Source organism: Narcine bancroftii, chromosome 6 (genome assembly GCF_036971445.1).
Source record: "Narcine bancroftii isolate sNarBan1 chromosome 6, sNarBan1.hap1, whole genome shotgun sequence".
Lineage (NCBI taxonomy): Eukaryota > Metazoa > Chordata > Chondrichthyes > Torpediniformes > Narcinidae > Narcine > Narcine bancroftii.
In genome coordinates, this window is record NC_091474.1 from 162,842,579 (window position 1) to 162,861,461 (window position 18,883).

At 44.3% G+C, this 18,883-nt stretch overlaps 1 protein-coding gene across 9 annotated transcripts in view; it reads right to left on the minus strand.

The window, feature by feature from the left end:
* The window catches only part of asxl2 (ASXL transcriptional regulator 2), a 224,720-nt gene that overhangs the window by 15,889 nt on the left and 189,948 nt on the right, over positions 1-18,883 (minus strand). For all 9 annotated transcript variants that reach the window (XM_069886552.1, XM_069886554.1, XM_069886561.1 and 6 more), the window contains one exon: positions 15,361-15,457. In XM_069886552.1, the coding sequence (XP_069742653.1) occupies positions 15,361-15,457 (97 nt within the window). The remainder of the gene's footprint in view (positions 1-15,360; positions 15,458-18,883) is intronic.

Sequence of the window (18,883 nt, forward strand, 5' to 3'; positions counted from 1 at the left end):
ACCGGAAGGGAAACCCCCGATAGCACCATTTTGGCCGGCTGCCCCGCCGCATGGCTTACAGGTTGGGCCGATTCGCCTGTCTTGTGGTGAGCCGCCACACATTCCCCAAGAACTGGCGCCAATGTCCTTTTTTGCCAGGCGACCACGGACTCGGTGGGATCGAGGTGCGCTGGCTTCAGCCTGTCCATCATAAACAGCTCCCACCTGCCTCCCATGTCCAGTGTGAACGTCGAGTTGGAACGCTGCACAACCCTGTACGGCCCCTTGTACGGTTGCTGCAGAGGTACCATGATCGGGCCCTGCCGAACGAAAACATACTCCGCAGAAAGAAATTCAACGGGAACGTGAGACGGGCGGGTGTCATGTCTGGGCGGCGGTGAGGGTTCGAAGGAGTCCAAGCGTGCCCTGAGGTGAGGAAGTAGTTCATACAGCGACCACTGGGGATTGTGAGGTGCGTTGACGAACTCACCAGGAAGTGCCAGCGGCGCACCGTAGACCAGCTCAGCTGATGACGCCTGCAGATCTTCCTTGGGAGTGGAGCGGATGCCCAGGAGCACTCAAGGCAGTTCGTCCTTCCAGTCGGGACCAGTGTGGCGGGCCATGAGCGCCGACTTAAAGTGGCGGTGCAGACATTCGACCAATCCATTGGCCTGTGGGCAGTAGGCCGTGGTGCAGTGTAGCTGGATCCCCAACCTGTTGGCGAGTTGTGCCCAGAGTGCAGATGTGAACTGGGCTCCCAGATCGCTGGTGAGGTGAGCCGGGATGCCAAACCAGGCGACTCAAACATGCCACAGTCCTCGGGAGCAGGTAACGGTTGCCCCAGGAAATGGGTAAAGGCTCGATGATGTCCACGTGAATGTGGCTGAACCATTCCCGGACATGCTCGAACTATGGGTGCCCTGGTGCGCCTGTGCACCTTGGACATCTGGCAATTGGTGCATGTTCTGGCCCAGCCCGTGATCTCCTTCCGCAGCTCATGCCAGATGAACCATTCTGCCACCATCCTGACCATGGACCTGATGGATGGATGTGAAAGGTCGTGGATGTGACAAAAGACCTGCCTGCGCCACTGCTGGGGAACCACTGGCCGCAGGATGCCCAAGGAGATATCGCACAAGATGGTGCCTTCGCCGCTTGGAGTCGGGAGGTCTTGGAACTGCAGGCCGGTGATGGCAGTCTTGAAGGCCTTCGTCTCATCAGTTTCCTGGTCCCGGGCGAGCTGGTCGAAGTCAAGGCCGGGCGTCAGCGCGCAGATGGCCGGTTGCGAGAGAGCATCGGCAACCACATTGTCCTTCCCTGCCTTGTGCCGAATATCGGTGGTAAACTCCAACACGAAGGGGAGGTGATGCTGCTGGCGGGCCGATTAGGGATCCTTTGCCATCGCAAGTGCCTGGGTTAGGAGTTTGTGGTCGGGGATAATGGTAAAAGTCCTGCCCTCAAAAGAAATAGCGGAAATGCTGCACCGCCAGGTACATGCCCAGTAACTCGCGGTTGAAGGCACTATACGCGTTCTGCCGGGCGAAGCAGGCGGCTGGAGAATGCCAGCGGCTTCCAATATCCATTCACCTGCTGCTCCAGGACGGCACCAATGGCTGTGGCAGAGGCATCGACAGAGAGTGCCATTTGCAGGTTGGTGTGCGGGTGGGCGAGCATGGCGGCATTCGCGAGGGCGTCCTTGGTGGCCTCTAATGCAGTACAGGATTCTGGGTTCCAAGCGAGTGTCTTGTTCTTGGCTGTGATGAGGGCAAACAGCGGTTGCATGATGCGCATAGCTCCCGGGAATGAAGCGGGTGTAAAAGTTGACCATACCCTCGAACTCCTGCAGCCCCTGGAGGCTGTCCAGGCGTGGGAATTCCCTGACAGCAGCGACCTTAGCAGCAGCGGGCGTGGCTCCTTCAGCCATGATGGTATGGCCCAGGAACTGCATGGACTCTTTCCCAAACTGGCACTTGACTGGGTTGATGGTAAGGCCGAAGTTGGCCAGCTGGGAGAAAAGGGCACAAAGGTGGGCCTTGTGTTGCACTTGGTCCTTACTGGCGACAAGGATGTTGACCAAATAAGTAAAGATGAAATCCAAGTCCCTGCCCACAGAGTCCATGAGGCGCTGGAAGGTCTGAGGGGCGTTCTTGAGCCCGAACGGCATGCGCAGGAATTCGAACTAGCCAAAGGGGGTGATGATGGGCGTCTTGGGTATGTCCTCAGGGTGCACTGGGATCTGGTGATATCCGCGCACCAGGTCAACCTTGGAGAAGACCCTCGCGCTGTGCAAGTTTCCCGTAAAGTCCTGGATGTGAGGGATGGGGTAACGGTCAGGAACTGTTTGAGCTGTCGATAGTCTCCGCAGGGACACCAGTCGCTGGAGGCTTTCGGGACCAGGTGGAGCAGCGAGGCCCACAGGCTGTTGGACAGCCGAATGATCCCCAGCTCCAACCGGTGCGAAAACTCCTCCTTCACTACCTGGAGCTTGTCAGGCGGGAGCCGGCGTGCCTTGGCGTGAACCGGTGGACCCTGGATGGGGATGTGGTGGAACATCCCGTGGCGCGGCGAGGCAGCGGAGAACTGTGGCTTGAAGAGTGTCGGGAACTCGCCCAGGATCCGCTGAAACTCGTCTCTAGGCATGCTGATCGTGGACATTTGCAGTTGTTTTGAGTGGGAGGCGTCGAGGCGAACGGCCTGGAAGGTACAGGTGTCCAGCAGGCGCCTACCTCAAATGTCCACCAGAAGCCCGTGTGCAAGGAGGAAGTCTGCACCCAGGATGGCAGTCAGGAGGGACGAGACGGTGAACCTCCACTTGAAATTCCATTGGCCGATCTGGAAGTGGACTGTCTTGTCTCCATGCGTCCGGATTGCCGTTGTGTTGGCCGCACGGAGGGGAGGTTCACGAGGTCAGTTCCTGGATTCGATGGCCATGGCCTGGATAATGCTGATCTGGGCTCCAGTGTCAACGAGGAACCGCCGGCCACTGACTGAGTCTCGCAGGTAGAGGAAGCTGTGTCCTTTGCCAGCCGCTGGCTGCACTTATACTCCCAGCTGAGAACCATGCTGGAGGGTGCTGATGTCACCCGGGCGTCACATGGTCCCCCAGCTTGGGTCTGAGCCACATGCTGGAAGGAAGGGAAACCCCTGACGGCGCCATTTTGGCCGGCTGCCCTGCCGCGTGGCTTACAAGCGGGGCCGGTTCACCTGCCTTGTGGTGAGCCGCCACAATGGCATGTTTGTTTCACTGGAGGGATTAAGTAGAATGGGAATATAGAATTTGTAGTTGAGAAGAGAGATGATCTCATTGCAAAGTCCAATTATTTTAGTGCTTAACAAAGTAGAGGCATGGAAGATGTTTAATTAGTTGGGCTATCAAGAAATAAGGTGTCAAAATAAAGAATCATCTATTCTTCATCCAGTGAATGTTGAATTTTTGGAATTCTCCCCCAAAGAGGATTGAGGAGACTCATTCATGATCCTCAAGATTGAGATCGTTAAGTTTTTAGATATGAATGGTTTGGGTTTATTTCATGAAAGTGGAGCTGAGGTAAAAGACTGGACATGATTGTATGAGACGTCAGAGCAGGAATGAGGAGCCAAATGGCCCATTCATGCTTCTATTCCTAATGTCAGGTGCAAGTTCCTAGAAGCAATTGTGTCTGTTAGGCAACCAAGCGACAAAATGGTCTCCCAGTTAAGAGGATGATGAAAAGTTGAGGACAAGGATGTAATTTGATTGTCCAGATATTGGTTCCATTGATTTGAGTGGAGGTAATTTAGCAGTCGGGCCACAGGGATGGAGGCTGCCTGACCCAGGAACCATGGCAACCATGGCTGGAAGAAACATTTCATATTTTCGATTAACTTTTATCAAAACCTTCAGCAATTTATTTTAAGAATAAAATGTATTTTAAGAATAATTCTAGTGAGGGGTTAGATAATTTTGAGGTTTTTAGAGCAAATGTTCAATTACATCACCTGGATCAGAATTTGTTGCGAATTCAAATCATCCTCCCAGCAGAAATCCCAGAATGTTCATCCGGATCACTGCTTACTTAGCCATCTAAATCTATCTGCTCAGCAAGATAATGGCTGAGTGCAAGAGAAAGCTAGAGAAATAATTTTTGTCATGGTACTGGAAAAGTGCAATACAATGGCACAAAAATATATGCATTTTTCATTAAATATACAGGTTATTTTTGCCCACATCCTAATCTTTCAATCTAGTAAATGTTGTAAAGGTGGGTTCAAATATAAATTCAAAAGTTATTTGGACAAATAAAGTGGTTTAGAACAGTGCTTCTCAACCTTTTTCCCCCCCACTCACATACCATCTTAAGTAATTCATAGAACACTACAGTACTGAAAACAGGCCATTTGGTCCTTCTAGTCTGTGCCAAAATATTATACAGCTGGACCCACTGACCTGCATCCAGTCCATAACCCTCCAGATCTCTCCCATCCATGTATCTATCCAATTTATTCTTTAAAACTTAAGAGTGAGCCCGCAATTACTCGAGATTGCAGCTCATTCCACACTCTCACCACTCTCTAAGTGAAGATGTTCCTCCTAAACCTTTTCCCTTTCACTCTAAAGCCATGTTGTCTTGTATTTATCTCTCCTAATCTTAGTGGAAAGAGCCTACTCGCATTTACTCTGTCTATACCCCTCATAATTTTGTGTATCTCTATCAAATCTCCCCTCATTCTTCTACACTCCAAGGGAATAAAGTCCTAACCTGTTTAATCTTTCCCTGTAACTCAATTCCTGAAGACCCAGCAGCATCCTAGTAAATTTTCTCTGCACTCTTTCAACCTTACTGATATCCTTCCTGTAGTTTGGTGACAGAACTGCACACAATATTCCAAATTTGGCCTCATCAATGTCTTGTACAACTTTACCATAACATCCCAACTCTTATACTCAATATTTTGATTTATGAAAGTCAAGAGGCAAAAAGCTTTATTTACAACCCTGTCTACCTGTGACGCCACTTTCAGGGAATTATGTATCTGTATTCCCAGATCCCTTTGATCCTTCACACTCCTCAGTGCCCTACCATTTACTGTCTATGTCCTACTTTAGTTTGTCCTTCCAAAATTCAACACCTCACACTTGTCTGCATTAAATTTCATCTGCCAATTTTCAGCCCATTTTTCCAGTTGGTCCAGATCCCTCTGCAAGCTTTGAAAGCCTTCCTTCACTGTCCACAATGCCTCCAATCTTAGTGTCATCAGCAAACTTTCTGATCCAATTTACCACATTATCATCCAGTTCAATTATATAGACAATAAACAACAATGGACCCAGCATCAATCCTGTGGCACAGCACAGATCACAGATCTCCCATTCAGCCAGTTTTGAATCCACTTTACAACCTCTCCATGGATACCTAGTGTCTGAACCTTCTAAACTAACCTCCCATGCAGGACCTTGTCATAGGCCTTACTAAAGTCCAGAGCCTTTCCTTCATCTACTTTCTTGGTAACCTCCTCAGAAACGTCTGTAAAATTTGTTAGACATGACCTAACACACACAAAGCCATGACGGCTATCCTTAATCAGCCTTTGTCTGTCAAAATACTTGTATATCCAGTCTCTCAGAACACCCTCCAATAATTTACCTTCTACAGACTTCAGGCTCATTGCCCTGTAATTTCCTGGTTTATCTTTGGAGCCTTTTTTTAAACAACGGAACAACATGAACTACCCTCCAATACTCTGGCACCTCTCCTGTGGTTAACGACATTTTAAATATTTCTGCCAGGCCCCCTGTAATTTCTACACTTGTCTCCCTTAAGATCTGAGGGAATATCATGTCAGGCCTGGGGGATTTATCTACCTTTATTTGCTGTCAGGCAGTAAGCACCTCCTCCTCTTTCATATCCTTATGTTCCATGCCACTATTGCTTGTTTCCCTTCCTTCCTTATACACTATGCCAGTTTCCTGAGTAAATACTGATGCAAACAAAAGCTGTTTATGATCTCCCCCATCTCATGAGGCTCCACACGTAGATTACCACTTCTAGGGGGGCAATTTTGTCCTTTTACTCTTAATGTACTTGTAGAAATCCCTTACTAACCACAGAGCTATTGGTGCTCTGTGGTTAGTAAGGGATTTCCTAAGGAGGTATGTGACTGGGAAAAAAGGTTGAGAACCACTGACCTATGCCACAGATGGTCTGTGATTAGTAAGGGATTATTTAAGACGTCACGCAAGTGGGAAAAAAAGGCTGAGAGCCACTAGTTCAGAAGGATACAAATCAAATGGTAAATATAATCAGCCCAGAATGCTAACTTGGTCAATGTGATTTCAATTAGATCACTTCTCTTCATTCAAAACTAAAAATCAAGAAACTGTTCCATGCTCTATTACTCACTGTAGATCAATCACCAACTTGCTCCAAGCACACAAAGGGAATAATGTCAAAAAAAAACAATTTATTTTTAAAAAGAAAATTACATCAAGTGATGTCATGTAATGCTTTCTCTAGTCTTTGCCACCTTTTGATAACCCTCTAGTCCTTTAAAATCTTTTCCAAATCCTACTCTGTAATTTAGTTTCTACCATATCTTTACTGGCATCAGTTTTCTTTATGGCCTCTCTTCATGTTTTGAAAGTTCTTCTATTAAATCACAATTTGTTGTTTTGTCCAGCTTCGTTTCACTGTGCTTGCAGTGTCCCATGACCAGAGCTGCAGTGCCCTGAGACTGGTGCTGAAATGGGTGAAAGGCCATGCTGTAGCCTCCACTGAAACAACCTAGACCTGGCCTTCTACAAAGATTTGTGTGGATCTTGACAGACAAGTGGCCGCATAATCTGTCCAGTAACTTCACAAAACCTACTTTCAAATAGCATTTCCTGTCCAAAAACTCAAAAACTGTTCACAAAACAGGTTTGTCCATACATATTAAATGTCACCTTGCCTGTTATGTATTTCCAATATTTTCCTCTTTTAATGAGGTAACTACTGATCTTACGCAATTACATGGTTTACAATTCATTTATCTCTCAAGTGAAAGACTATATCCTTAATAGAGCTTCATGAGACAGTTACACAGAATGGAATCTGAAAGAGTGACCCTGAGCTTTCAGCTTTCTGTCACTTGGATTCTCCTTCCCACTCCCACTCTTTCCTTGGTCTTTTTTTTTGGTACAACAGTGCTCACCTCGAGATCAAGGAACAGCATCTCATTACTTGACTGGACACTTCAAACTGACTGCTCTTGGTTAATCAGCCAATTCAGTCTTCAGAATTTTTTCCTCTTTTCTGGTAATTTTAGATTTAATTTACACTTTCTCTGGACAAAACTTCTATTGTTCACTCACCTTGATCTCTCCCACTCTCTTTTGGTCTCCATCATTTCATAATTTTTGTCCTTTGTCCTCCTCCCTGACACCTCAATTTCCATTCTCTACAACTTCTCTGCATCTTGGACTTGCTTCATTTTTTAAACATTTCCCAAATCTGACGACAGGCTGACTTAAAACACTAATTGCTTCACTCTTCATAGACACTGCCCAATTTGCAGAGCATTTCAAGCGTTTTCTTTTAAGCAGGAAAGTCTGCAGACACCGGGGTTGCAGTGCAATACACAAAAGTGTTGGAGAAATTCAGCAGTTTTTTTTTATTTTGTACATACAGCAACACATTTTTTTGCTTTTTGGCCCACTGCTTACTAAGTGCAACTTTTGAAAATGGAGGAAAATAAAAGTGACATTTAAATTAATTTAAGTAATGACAAAATGGGAGACACGCTGGAATTTTTTTTGATCATTTTGTTAATGTCACATTTCTGTAACATTTTCAATGACCAATCTCTTCAAAATAAAATGATATCTTTAAATATAATACAGAGAAAGTCAACTTTGGAATCATGCAGTAAATACATGACCTGGAGGGCATTGAATATCATGTGCATCTTGTGCAGGCAGAGGACAATCTTCGACCCACTGTATTCATGCAAGTCAAAATAAAATGCCTGAGAAGATGTGTCGTTCAGATAACAATGAACTCTCTTTTGTGCTGTTTCCCCAAGGGGAGTGGATAATGAGTAATTTGTTCGTTTGTCTCAGCAATTGATAAACAACTCACAAGCATTCTGCTGGAAGGGTCACTGGTCCCTGATGCTTGGCATGAGGTCTGGTAATCCTTCCCTTTCTGGCTGTGAACAGCTAGAGTTAAAAGACACAGACACAGGCACAAGGCAGTCAGGTTCTGAACCAGAATGCAGTGAAGCTGGCAGCCAGAAATAGTTGTGAGATGGTTGGATTGCAGGAGAAAACAAACAGCAGCTATTTAATATGAAATAGGTGCATGCTGTGCTATTTATTTTGTATTACTGCACACAGTTAACTTGTACTTGTGGAACAAAGTGATTCTGTTTTGAGCTGTTTTTTCTTACATTTGCCTTGCTCTAAAATAAAAGAAGTTTATTGGCAGATAACCAATCGATTTTCTGACGTGCAATATTTGTCAGAAATAGCCCCACTACCTTTGAGTTCATAACACCAACTTAAGGCAAAATGGCATTTCCAACAATGCCAGTATTTTAAGCTCATGATGGGAAAACACCATAAGGAATGGTTGAACTGGGGAGCAATTCCAAGGCTCTGGGAAGAGGGCCATGAAAAGTGGGCATGAAAAGTGGCACAGGGAATGCCAGATTATCAGATTTTGTGTCCTTAAGTGAAAGGTTAGTCTTTGTCGGGAAGGTTATTTTGCTTGCTTTCTGTGAGGGGCCAATAGTTTTTAAGCCCCAAAGTTGAATGAAATGACTGGTTAGGCAGAAAGAAACCGACAATGAAAGAAAAAAAAAATTATGTTGCAACTAAGTTGAAAGGCTCCTGTTTAATTCATTCCCTTTCTTGCAACAATAAAAAAATTTAAACATTTGCAAGATGATTTTATCAATGATTATCTCATGGTCTGAGATAAAAGTCAGATCTTCTTTCTCTGCTCCAAAGATTGCAGTACAATCTTTGGGGCAAGTTAACAAAGGCCTTCTTTAATGTGAATGATTGCACTAGGACTCAAAATTCACTGATTTCATTCGTTCAAGTGAAAATTAAGAGTTAGCCATTAAATATGTTAATAAAAAAATTCTGTCATACTTGAATGTTTACATCTCATTCTTTTATCTATCAAACATGAATTAGAATATTTCTTAGAATTAATAAGCAAGATTGAAGCAATATCCTCAACAATTTTTCATGGTTATAAAAATAAGCAGCCCTATTCTGTGTTACAAAAAATGTCTAGATGTAATCATCTGATACTAGAAACATTTTCTACTTGAGATTGACATTTCATAAGCAAGTTATTTGGGCACTTTCAGATCTGTAGGTTTCCCATACCAAACAGAAATTTGGGAAGCTGGCAGGTCAATATCTATGAATATCCCACAAAACCTCTCTTTGTTGAATCATCTCGTGATTAAAATAGAGAAACAGTGCGTTGGTAGCAAAGCATTACAGTGGCATTTTTTCTTTGTACCAGCCAAAGTGAAAGAGACGATTCTGGATTCAAGTCTGACTGGCATTCAAAGTTCTCTTCTGTCACACTAACATTTTGAACAAATATAATCAAGGCATTGAAAAAATAATCAAAATGAATTTAGTCTTGATATTTCAAAGCTTGGACAATAAAAACTATGTGACATAATAATTCAACTGCATGATTGAATGTAGATAATCTAACAAATATGGGAAAGTATGAACATGCTATTTTCTTCCCAGTTAGAAAGTTTGGTAGGAAGTTTTGCAAAAGAAATCTCAGGTTAGTCCTGCATTCATGAACCAAAATGCAGACAAAGGAATTTTAAAAGTGATGAACTAATAGAGTTTAGTAGATCAGAATGAAGAACTGGATGGTTTGATGAAAGCTCACCAAATGAGAAAATTAAAGCAATGATGTGAAATAACCAAAACTGCTCTTATGTCCTTCTTTACAAGTTGGCTACAGAAGGGTTGGAGAGTCTCCCTTATTTTCACACAGGCAAATGGAGAAAGAGTTCTCATTTTAAAAACTGGTTCATGAGGTTGTGGGCAGAAATTGTGAAAATAATATGGAATAAAGTTTTCATACCCAGAAAATGTGAAATAATCTCTCATTAGAGATTAATTTACACAGCCTGCAGTCATGTGTTTTTCAGTCCCAAAGATAAAATACTGAAAAGCAAAAATTAGCAACAATACCTTCTTGTAAAATAATGCAAGAAGGGCGACATGATTGGTGTAGCGGTTAGCGCAACGCCTTTACAGCGCCAGCATTGGGACCAGGGTTCGAATCCTGTGCTGTCTGTAAGGAGTTTGTACATTGTTCCGTGCATAGGTTTTCTCTGAGGACTCTGGTTTCCTCCCACCCTTTGAAACGTACTGGGGGGGGGGGGGGGGGGTGGGTGTAGGTTAATTGGGTGTAAATTGGGTGGCACAGACTTGTGAGCCAAAATGGCCTGTTACCATGCTGTATGTCTAGATTTAAATAACAGCAGAAAAGGATAAAAATAAACTGCTGGATAAGATCAATCTGAAACATTAAACGCCGTCTCACAGATTCTTTTTGTAGGTCTCATTTTCAGTGCAGACTTTCAACATCACACTATTTTATTTCTGTTTTCGCCACATTAAATTCATCAGCACAGAAGACTTTCAACTTGGCTGGCAGAATGTATTTCAATATTAGCATCAACAACGTTTCTACTTTGCAATTTGTCTACTGAAAAACTTCCTCAAAAGGAAAAAAAATAGGCTGGTTAAAATTTGAATTAGATTCTTGAAAAGTTATTTCAAATTGATGACTAAAACTGAGAAAATTATCCAACAGAATTTTACATTTAATTCAGCGTTCTGATAGAACATTTTAACAAATACAATATGCTTTAATAATCTTTTGGAAAAGACTGCATGCTTGTGCAAATAAGTCTACTACTATTTGAACCATTTCCCTTTCAGTAATGGAATAAGGCAATTTTTAAAATTATAATTTCCACCCTTGGCCCTTTTACTATTTGAACCTTACAAACAATCCATTCAAGACAGATTTCAGATACAGGTAGAGATGAAACTGTGTTTTTGCTGAGCTGAATTGCAATGCGCACCAGGAAGACATGGAGTGACACTTTAGACCACTATCTTAAAACTGGCTATCAAATCACCCTTTGCATTACACTGCACTGATCTACACACACACACACACACAAACAAACAATAGATTTAAAATTAGAGAGCATCCAGCTCAAAGTTCATGTCATTTTAAAGCTACAAAAACAGCACAAAGAATTTAGGAATATTTTTCATCCTTTACCAACTGAACTGCTGTTTTTTTAAAAATCAAATTTATGAAACTGCTCGTTTGTTTTAGTCCCATGAAGGTATATTTTATCTTCAACAGAGAGCAAATAGTACCTCACAGAACACCCATCAGTGCTATTCAGTAATGAGAAGACAGGTACTAGGTTTATCACTACACCCAATTAGAGAATATGGATTTAGTGACTGTAGAGCTCGTCGAAAGAATCAAAGACTTGTTGATCCAAACCAAGGCTTTTATTAGCAAAAGACAGGAGCTCTTCACAGGTGGCCGACCAGTCCGGAATGATCCGACCTGGCTAGGGACACAGCCCTTTAAGGCCCAGAAAATAGGCGTGGCTTAGCTCTCAGCCAATCGCTGTAAGCACAGTCTAGATACAGTAATTATATACACTATATACATTGGTGATCTTGTCGCTGAGGAGGACTTTGCCGTCTGAGCTGCGCAGCGGGCTTTGGACTTGGGGTGAGGGGCCGTACACAGCCTTTAGAGCCTCGTAGAAACCCCTGAAGTCGCCAATGTCCGCGCTGAGCTGTGTTCGTTTGGCGAGGCTAGTCCACCACTCATTTTGGATCTCCCGGAGTTTGCGCTGAAGATGGCTGCATGCGCGACGGAAGGCTTGTTTCTTCTCTGGACAGGACGGCTTTGTAAGGTGAGCCTGGTGGGCAGCTCGCTTCTTTGCCAGCAGCTCCTGGATTTCCTGGCTGTTTTCGTCAAACCAGTCCTTGTTTTTCCTGGAGGAGAAGCCCAGTACCTCTTCAGTGGATTGCAGTATGGTAGTCTTCAACTGATCCCAGAGGGTTTCAGGGGACGGGTCCGTGAGGCGGGTTGCAACGTCGAGCTTTGCTTTGAGGTTTGCCTGGAAGTTTCCTCTCGCTTCGTCTGACTGCAGTTTTCCAACATTGAACCTCTTTCTGGGGGCTTTATTGTTCCTGGGCTTTGGCTTGAAGTGAAGGTTGAGCTTGCAGCGAACCAGCCGGTGGTCAGTGTGGCATTCCGCGCTAGGCATGACCCTGGTGTGGAGCACATCTTGTTTGTCACTTTCTCGCACCAGGATGTAGTCCAGGAGGTGCCAGTGTTTGGATCGGGGATGCATCCAGGTGGTCTTAAGGCTGTCCCTCTGCTGAAAAAGGGTGTTTGTAATGACAAGCTGCTGTTCTGCGCAGAGCTCCAACAGGAGGCGCCCATTGTCGTTGCACTTGCCGACGCCATGCTTGCCCAGGATTCCTGGCCAGGTTTCTGAGTCTTTGCCGACACGAGCGTTGAAGTCGCCCAGGATGACAACCTTGTCGGCTGTAGGGGTACGTTGGATGAGGTTGCGCAGGTCGGTGTAGAACGTGTTCTTTTCTGCTGGTTCCGCCTGGAGGGTTGGAGCATAGACACTGATGAGGGTGATGTGACGCTTGTTTTGAAGTGGGAGTCGCATGGACATGATTCGGTCCGAGAGGCCTGTCGGAAGGTTTTCGAGTTTGGAGGCAATGAAGCTCTTGACCATGAAGCCTACACCAGATAGGCGTCGTTCATCCGAAGGCTTGCCAGACCAGTAGAGTGTGTAGCCCGCGCCGCGTTCTTGGAGGCTGCCTACATCTGCCAGGCGGACTTCACTGAGAGCGGCTATGTCGATGTCAAGTCTGAGGAGTTCATGTGCAATCCTCCATCCTCAACCGATGGTCAGAACACTTCCAATCTCTTTTCAGTACCAACCGCTCAGTCCAAGATTCCGCCCTGCTCCAGCTCCCTCAACAGCCCCTAAGGCTAGAGCTGGATGAGGTTCCCACCCTGGATGAGACATATAAGGCAATCGAACAACTGAAAAGTGGCAAAGCAGCAGGTATGGATGGAATCCCCCCAGAAGTCTGGAAGGCTGGCGGCAAAACTCTGCATGCCAAACTGCATGAGTTTTTCAAGCTTTGTTGGGACCAAGGTAAACTGCCTCAGGATCTTCGTGATGCCACCATCATCACCCTGTACAAAAACAAAGGCGAGAAATCAGACTGCTCAAACTACAGGGGAATCACGTTGCTCTCCATTGCAGGCAAAATCTTCGCTAGGATTCTACTAAATAGAATAATACCTAGTGTCGCTGAGAATATTCTCCCAGAATCACAGTGCGGCTTTCGCGCAAACAGAGGAACCACTGACATGGTCTTTGCCCTCAGACAGCTCCAAGAAAAGTGCAGAGAACAAAACAAAGGACTCTACATCACCTTTGTTGACCTCACCAAAGCCTTCGACACCGTGAGCAGGAAAGGGCTTTGGCAAATACTAGAGCGCATCGGATGTCCCCCAAAGTTCCTCAACATGATTATCCAACTGCACGAAAACCAACAAGGTCGGGTCAGATACAGCAATGAGCTCTCTGAACCCTTCTCCATTAACAATGGCGTGAAGCAAGGCTGTGTTCTCGCACCAACCCTCTTTTCAATCTTCTTCAGCATGATGCTGAACCAAGCCATGAAAGACCCCAACAATGAAGACGCTGTTTACATCCGGTACCGCACGGATGGCAGTCTCTTCAATCTGAGGCGCCTGCAAGCTCACACCAAGACACAAGAGAAACTTGTCCGTGAACTACTCTTTGCAGATGATGCCGCTTTAGTTGCCCATTCAGAGCCAGCTCTTCAGCGCTTGACGTCCTGCTTTGCGGAAACTGCCAAAATGTTTGGCCTGGAAGTCAGCCTGAAGAAAACTGAGGTCCTCCATCAGCCAGCTCCCCACCATGACTACCAGCCCCCCCACATCTCCATCGGGCACACAAAACTCAAAACGGTCAACCAGTTTACCTATCTCGGCTGCACCATTTCATCAGATGCAAGGATCGACAATGAGATAGACAACAGACTCGCCAAGGCAAATAGCGCCTTTGGAAGACTACACAAAAGAGTCTGGAAAAACAACCAACTGAAAAACCTCACAAAGATAAGCGTATACAGAGCCGTTGTCATACCCACACTCCTGTTCGGCTCCGAATCAAGGGTCCTCTACCGGCACCACCTACGGCTCCTAGAACGCTTCCACCAGCGTTGTCTCCGCTCCATCCTCAACATCCATTGGAGCGCTCACACCCCTAACGTCGAGGTACTCGAGATGGCAGAGGTCGACAGCATCGAGTCCACGCTGCTGAAGATCCAGCTGCGCTGGATGGGTCACGTCTCCAGAATGGAGGACCATCGCCTTCCCAAGATCGTATTATATGGCGAGCTCTCCACTGGCCACCGTGACAGAGGTGCACCAAAGAAAAGGTACAAGGACTGCCTAAAGAAATCTCTTGGTGCCTGCCACATTGACCACCGCCAGTGGGCTGATAACGCCTCAAACCGTGCATCTTGGCGCCTCACAGTTTGGCGGGCAGCAGCCTCCTTTGAAGAAGACCGCAGAGCCTACCTCACTGACAAAAGGCAAAGGAGGAAAAACCCAACACCCAACCCCAACCAACCAATTTTCCCTTGCAACCGCTGCAATCGTGTCTGCCTGTCCCGCATTGGACTGGTCAGCCACAAACGAGCCTGCAGCTGACGTGGACTTTTTACCCCCTCCATAAATCTTCGTCCGCGAAGCCAAGCCAAAGAAAAGAATACATTGGTGATAGATCTGTCCTATCACAGTGACATCCTCTCAATTCAATTAAAATGGAAACACATCATTCAAGGAAACACCTTCTCTTTTGACTTAAATTCCTGGACACATATTCAACATATTAGGGAGGAAATATGAACAACTATTTGCCCTTTTTAAAACTTATTGAGACTCAAAGAAGGTTGATTTCATTCTGTTAATTATTTTATGTGTCATTGTGGATTTGGAGATGAATTTGTAAAGTGCACAATAAGATTTTATTCTGCAGGTTTTGACATCTCACAATAATATTTCAGAACTGTATTTCAAAATATAGAGCACAATATCGCAATGTGTAAATTTATGGAGAAATTGAACAAACCTCAAACATTGTCAAATTAACAACATATTTGTGAAAATACAAATTTTTTAATGGGCAATAACTGAAGTGGTGAAATGGAAATTGTACATTTAAACAACACTGCCTTTTACTGTAAAAGCAAAAGATACTCACCCTCGGATAACCGTTCCTTCCAGCCCTGGGCTGCAGAAGTAAAGAATTCATTATTCAATGCTGAGGTGCTCAAACGCATCAAGCCATCAGTACCCATCTGTGAGAAAAATTCAAAGAGAACGTTGGAGGAAAGCATTGCAAAGATCGTCATTTGCACATTGTGCTCAGGAGCCTTGGCATGTAACTGCTGCATTTATAGTGAACAAATGCATAATTAGTAAACTGGAATGAACAAGCACAACTTGTTGGGAGCATTAAAAAGATTGATAATAAATTGACAGCTTCATTCACACTGTGGCTGATTTTTAAGGTAATTAAATGGGATGCAAAACAAACTGAAGAATGACTTTCATCTGCATTGTACAAGTATTCAAATGAAACCTCACCTGCATAATAACCCCTTTGAATATTAAAAATGCATTTCAACTCACAACTGAGATTTTCCAATCATGAGGCTTATGCACAGCCACAATCAATTCAACTCACAAAAATCACACTAGTACAAAAATTGGACAGAATCTCAGATTCAGATTTATTGTTGGAGTAGAGTATATACATGACATCACATACAACCCTGAGATCTAATACATCAGCCCTCAGTAATTTGCCAGATTCTGCAAAGTCACCAACTACAACGAAACCACACTTTGAGTATCTGGCACCAACGGGAATTGGTAGAAGCTGTTAAGCGAGTTTTCTGGTTGCTTGAGACTGTTACGTAAATGGAAACCTAATGGCGAGGCATCCCTATTTTAAAATTCCATATTTTTTATCCATTTATTTTCAGCCTTTTTTTTGCTGGATGCTCAAAATCTAGATATTATTGTATTTGTGAGAGAAGCAGAGCAATTTTCTATTGGCTACCTCCTATGACACAAGTTGTAATGCATTTTGTTTAAAATATATTTAATGCAACAATAGCTTAAAGCAATATTCAAGGATTCTGATGGGCACATTTAACAACTGTTGGACTCTTGCAGATACTTTGTCTGTGAGCCCAATGTCATGTTCTGCAGTCTGGGCTATTACCAGAGATCTCAGCCACTCTTCAGAGTCTGCTGTCCTTTACTGCCTTAGGGAGGCCACTAGAGACAAAAAGACCTCAGCAGTTCTCCCTCCACCCCACAGAAGTTTCTAAATGGTGAAAACCATTTAATTGTTAGCAGGTATCTCCAAAATGCAGACATTCAAGGACTACATTAAAGTTTTTGGAGCCTTCCCAAGCCAACTCTTGCCAGGGACACCTGACTGTCTCCTTGCAGTTATCTCGATGTCCACTGCATGCCTCCTGCAGGCATTGCTATTCATAAACTTGCCCAATGTTCCAAATTCCCAGAATCACACTTCTGGCCACCCACACCACCACCCCCCGTCCCCCCAATCAACACAACTCATCCAGGTGCAACACTCCCTGCACCAACATATGCAAGGCCCTTCAACTCTTCCTCCACTACATTAACAACTACTTGGGTACTGACTCATGCACCCATGATGAGCTTGTCAACTTTATCCACTTTGCTGCCAACTTCCACCCTGACCTCAAATTCACTTGGTCCATCTCTAGCAACACTCGCCCTTTTCTCAATCTCTCTGTCTCCATCTTGGGAGAGAGACTCTCCACAGACATCTTCTACAAACTCACCAACTCCCACAGCTACCTCGACTACACCTCTTCCCACCCTGGCCCCTGAAAGGATTCCACTTCATTTTCTCAATTCCTCCTTCTCCATTGCATCTCCTCCCGTTGCAACACTCCCTGCAGCCAAATGGATGATAAATGTTTAATAATGGTTTTTAAGAATCATTTGCAAAGATTTAAGCTCCAAGTCCTTACACACAGTGCTCCCTTCAGGTACGTGCAACTGATATTGCCAGTTCCAGCAAGGTGCTCTGCAGGGAAATTCAATTGCTTCATTCTGTCTATTTTGCATATGCATTCTCACTCTTCAAGCAACTTCCACTGATAGCTTAATTCAGAGTGACCTCTAAGTGAGAGATGCACTTTCGAGCAGCCAAGTCCGATTTAAGAACCACTCTCTGAAATTTGTTTGCACATGACTAAAATTGCACTGTAATCAGAGGATACAGTAGTTTTACTTGATAAAAATGTGAACAAAGAGGGGCAAGAATGTTTCTTCTGACTTCACATCAATGCTCCAACCCCACACTCAAGACCCAAGTGGTGCTTTTGCTGGTTCAAATTGATTAAGTTGGCCAGGGATTTTTACAAAACCCATCTCTGATTCTCCAGTTAAACAGATGGAATTTCCATTATCCTTTCTATAAATTATTCCCATTTTTATCTTGATCAGGTTTCTTCACCTCTTGCATTAAATAAGTACTCCACCATAGTTTCTCTATCTATCAAATATGCTTTGAAGCCTTCATTTTCTAAAGGATTTTCAAGATGCCTTTTTTCCCTCTCACATGCACATTTTTCACAAGTTCCTCACCCAAGCTCCGCTTTTATTTAACTAAGCCTTCTTTTCCTTACCTCCCATTTCACCAGCCTCCAAAGTTGATAAAACATGTAATTTTCTCACGTATTCTATCAGGTAGAGGATACATGTGCTCGAGAACATGAACCTCCAGATTCAAGGACAGCTTCTTTCCTACTGTCATCAGACCCTTGAATGGATCTTACACTGGCAAAAGCTGATGCCTTTTATAATTGTATTTTTTGCTATTTCTTGCACTAATCGACAACTCTAACACAAATTCCTCCACTGGTGTCATATTTAATTGTTTACATATATTTCTTTGTTCTTTTTGTACTACCAGCTGAACAAGTTGGATTTAAACAGAAAAGTCTGCAGACACGGTGAATGTCCACATTATATCACAGCACAATACATACACAAAAGTGCTTGAGAAACTCAGCAGGTCATGCAGCATCTAAAGCAAATGAAGAGTGACCAACATTTCGGGCTTGAGCCCTTCATCAAAGTATGAACAAAAAGGTTGGGAAGGAGAAGAGGGAGGAAGGGATAGGGGGAGGAGCACAGGCAAGAGGTCATAGGTGGCTAAAGGTGGGAGGATAGAAGAGAAAAAAAGCTGAGGAGTGATTGGGGAGGGGTTAGCTCTGAACAGAGAGGGAAGGGAAGGTGGTGGGGACCCGGAAAGGAGACAGAGAGATAGGAAAAGAGAGAGACTTGGGGAGGGGGCGTGAGTAGGATTGCTTGGATATCACACAAAACAAAGCTTCTTCCAGTATTTCAGTGTACGTGATATTAGAACATATCATTCTTTATCCTGAACACCAGCCTCTGGTCTTCATGTCATTAAAATAACATCATCACAGATCCACAACCCATCTTCATAACAACAGTGGGTGGGGAAGCTGCAGGTTGACAGGTGGATCAGAATGCACAATTGCTGGAATCTGGGCCCTTTCTACAAAGATGTCTCTTTCTCTCAGATCTGACAGATTCGGTGTATTTTTCTTTCCTATTTCTGAATCATCCAAATATTTTAAATAGTTTCTATCCCCTCATTGTTTCAATATTTCTCATGGTTTGGCCAC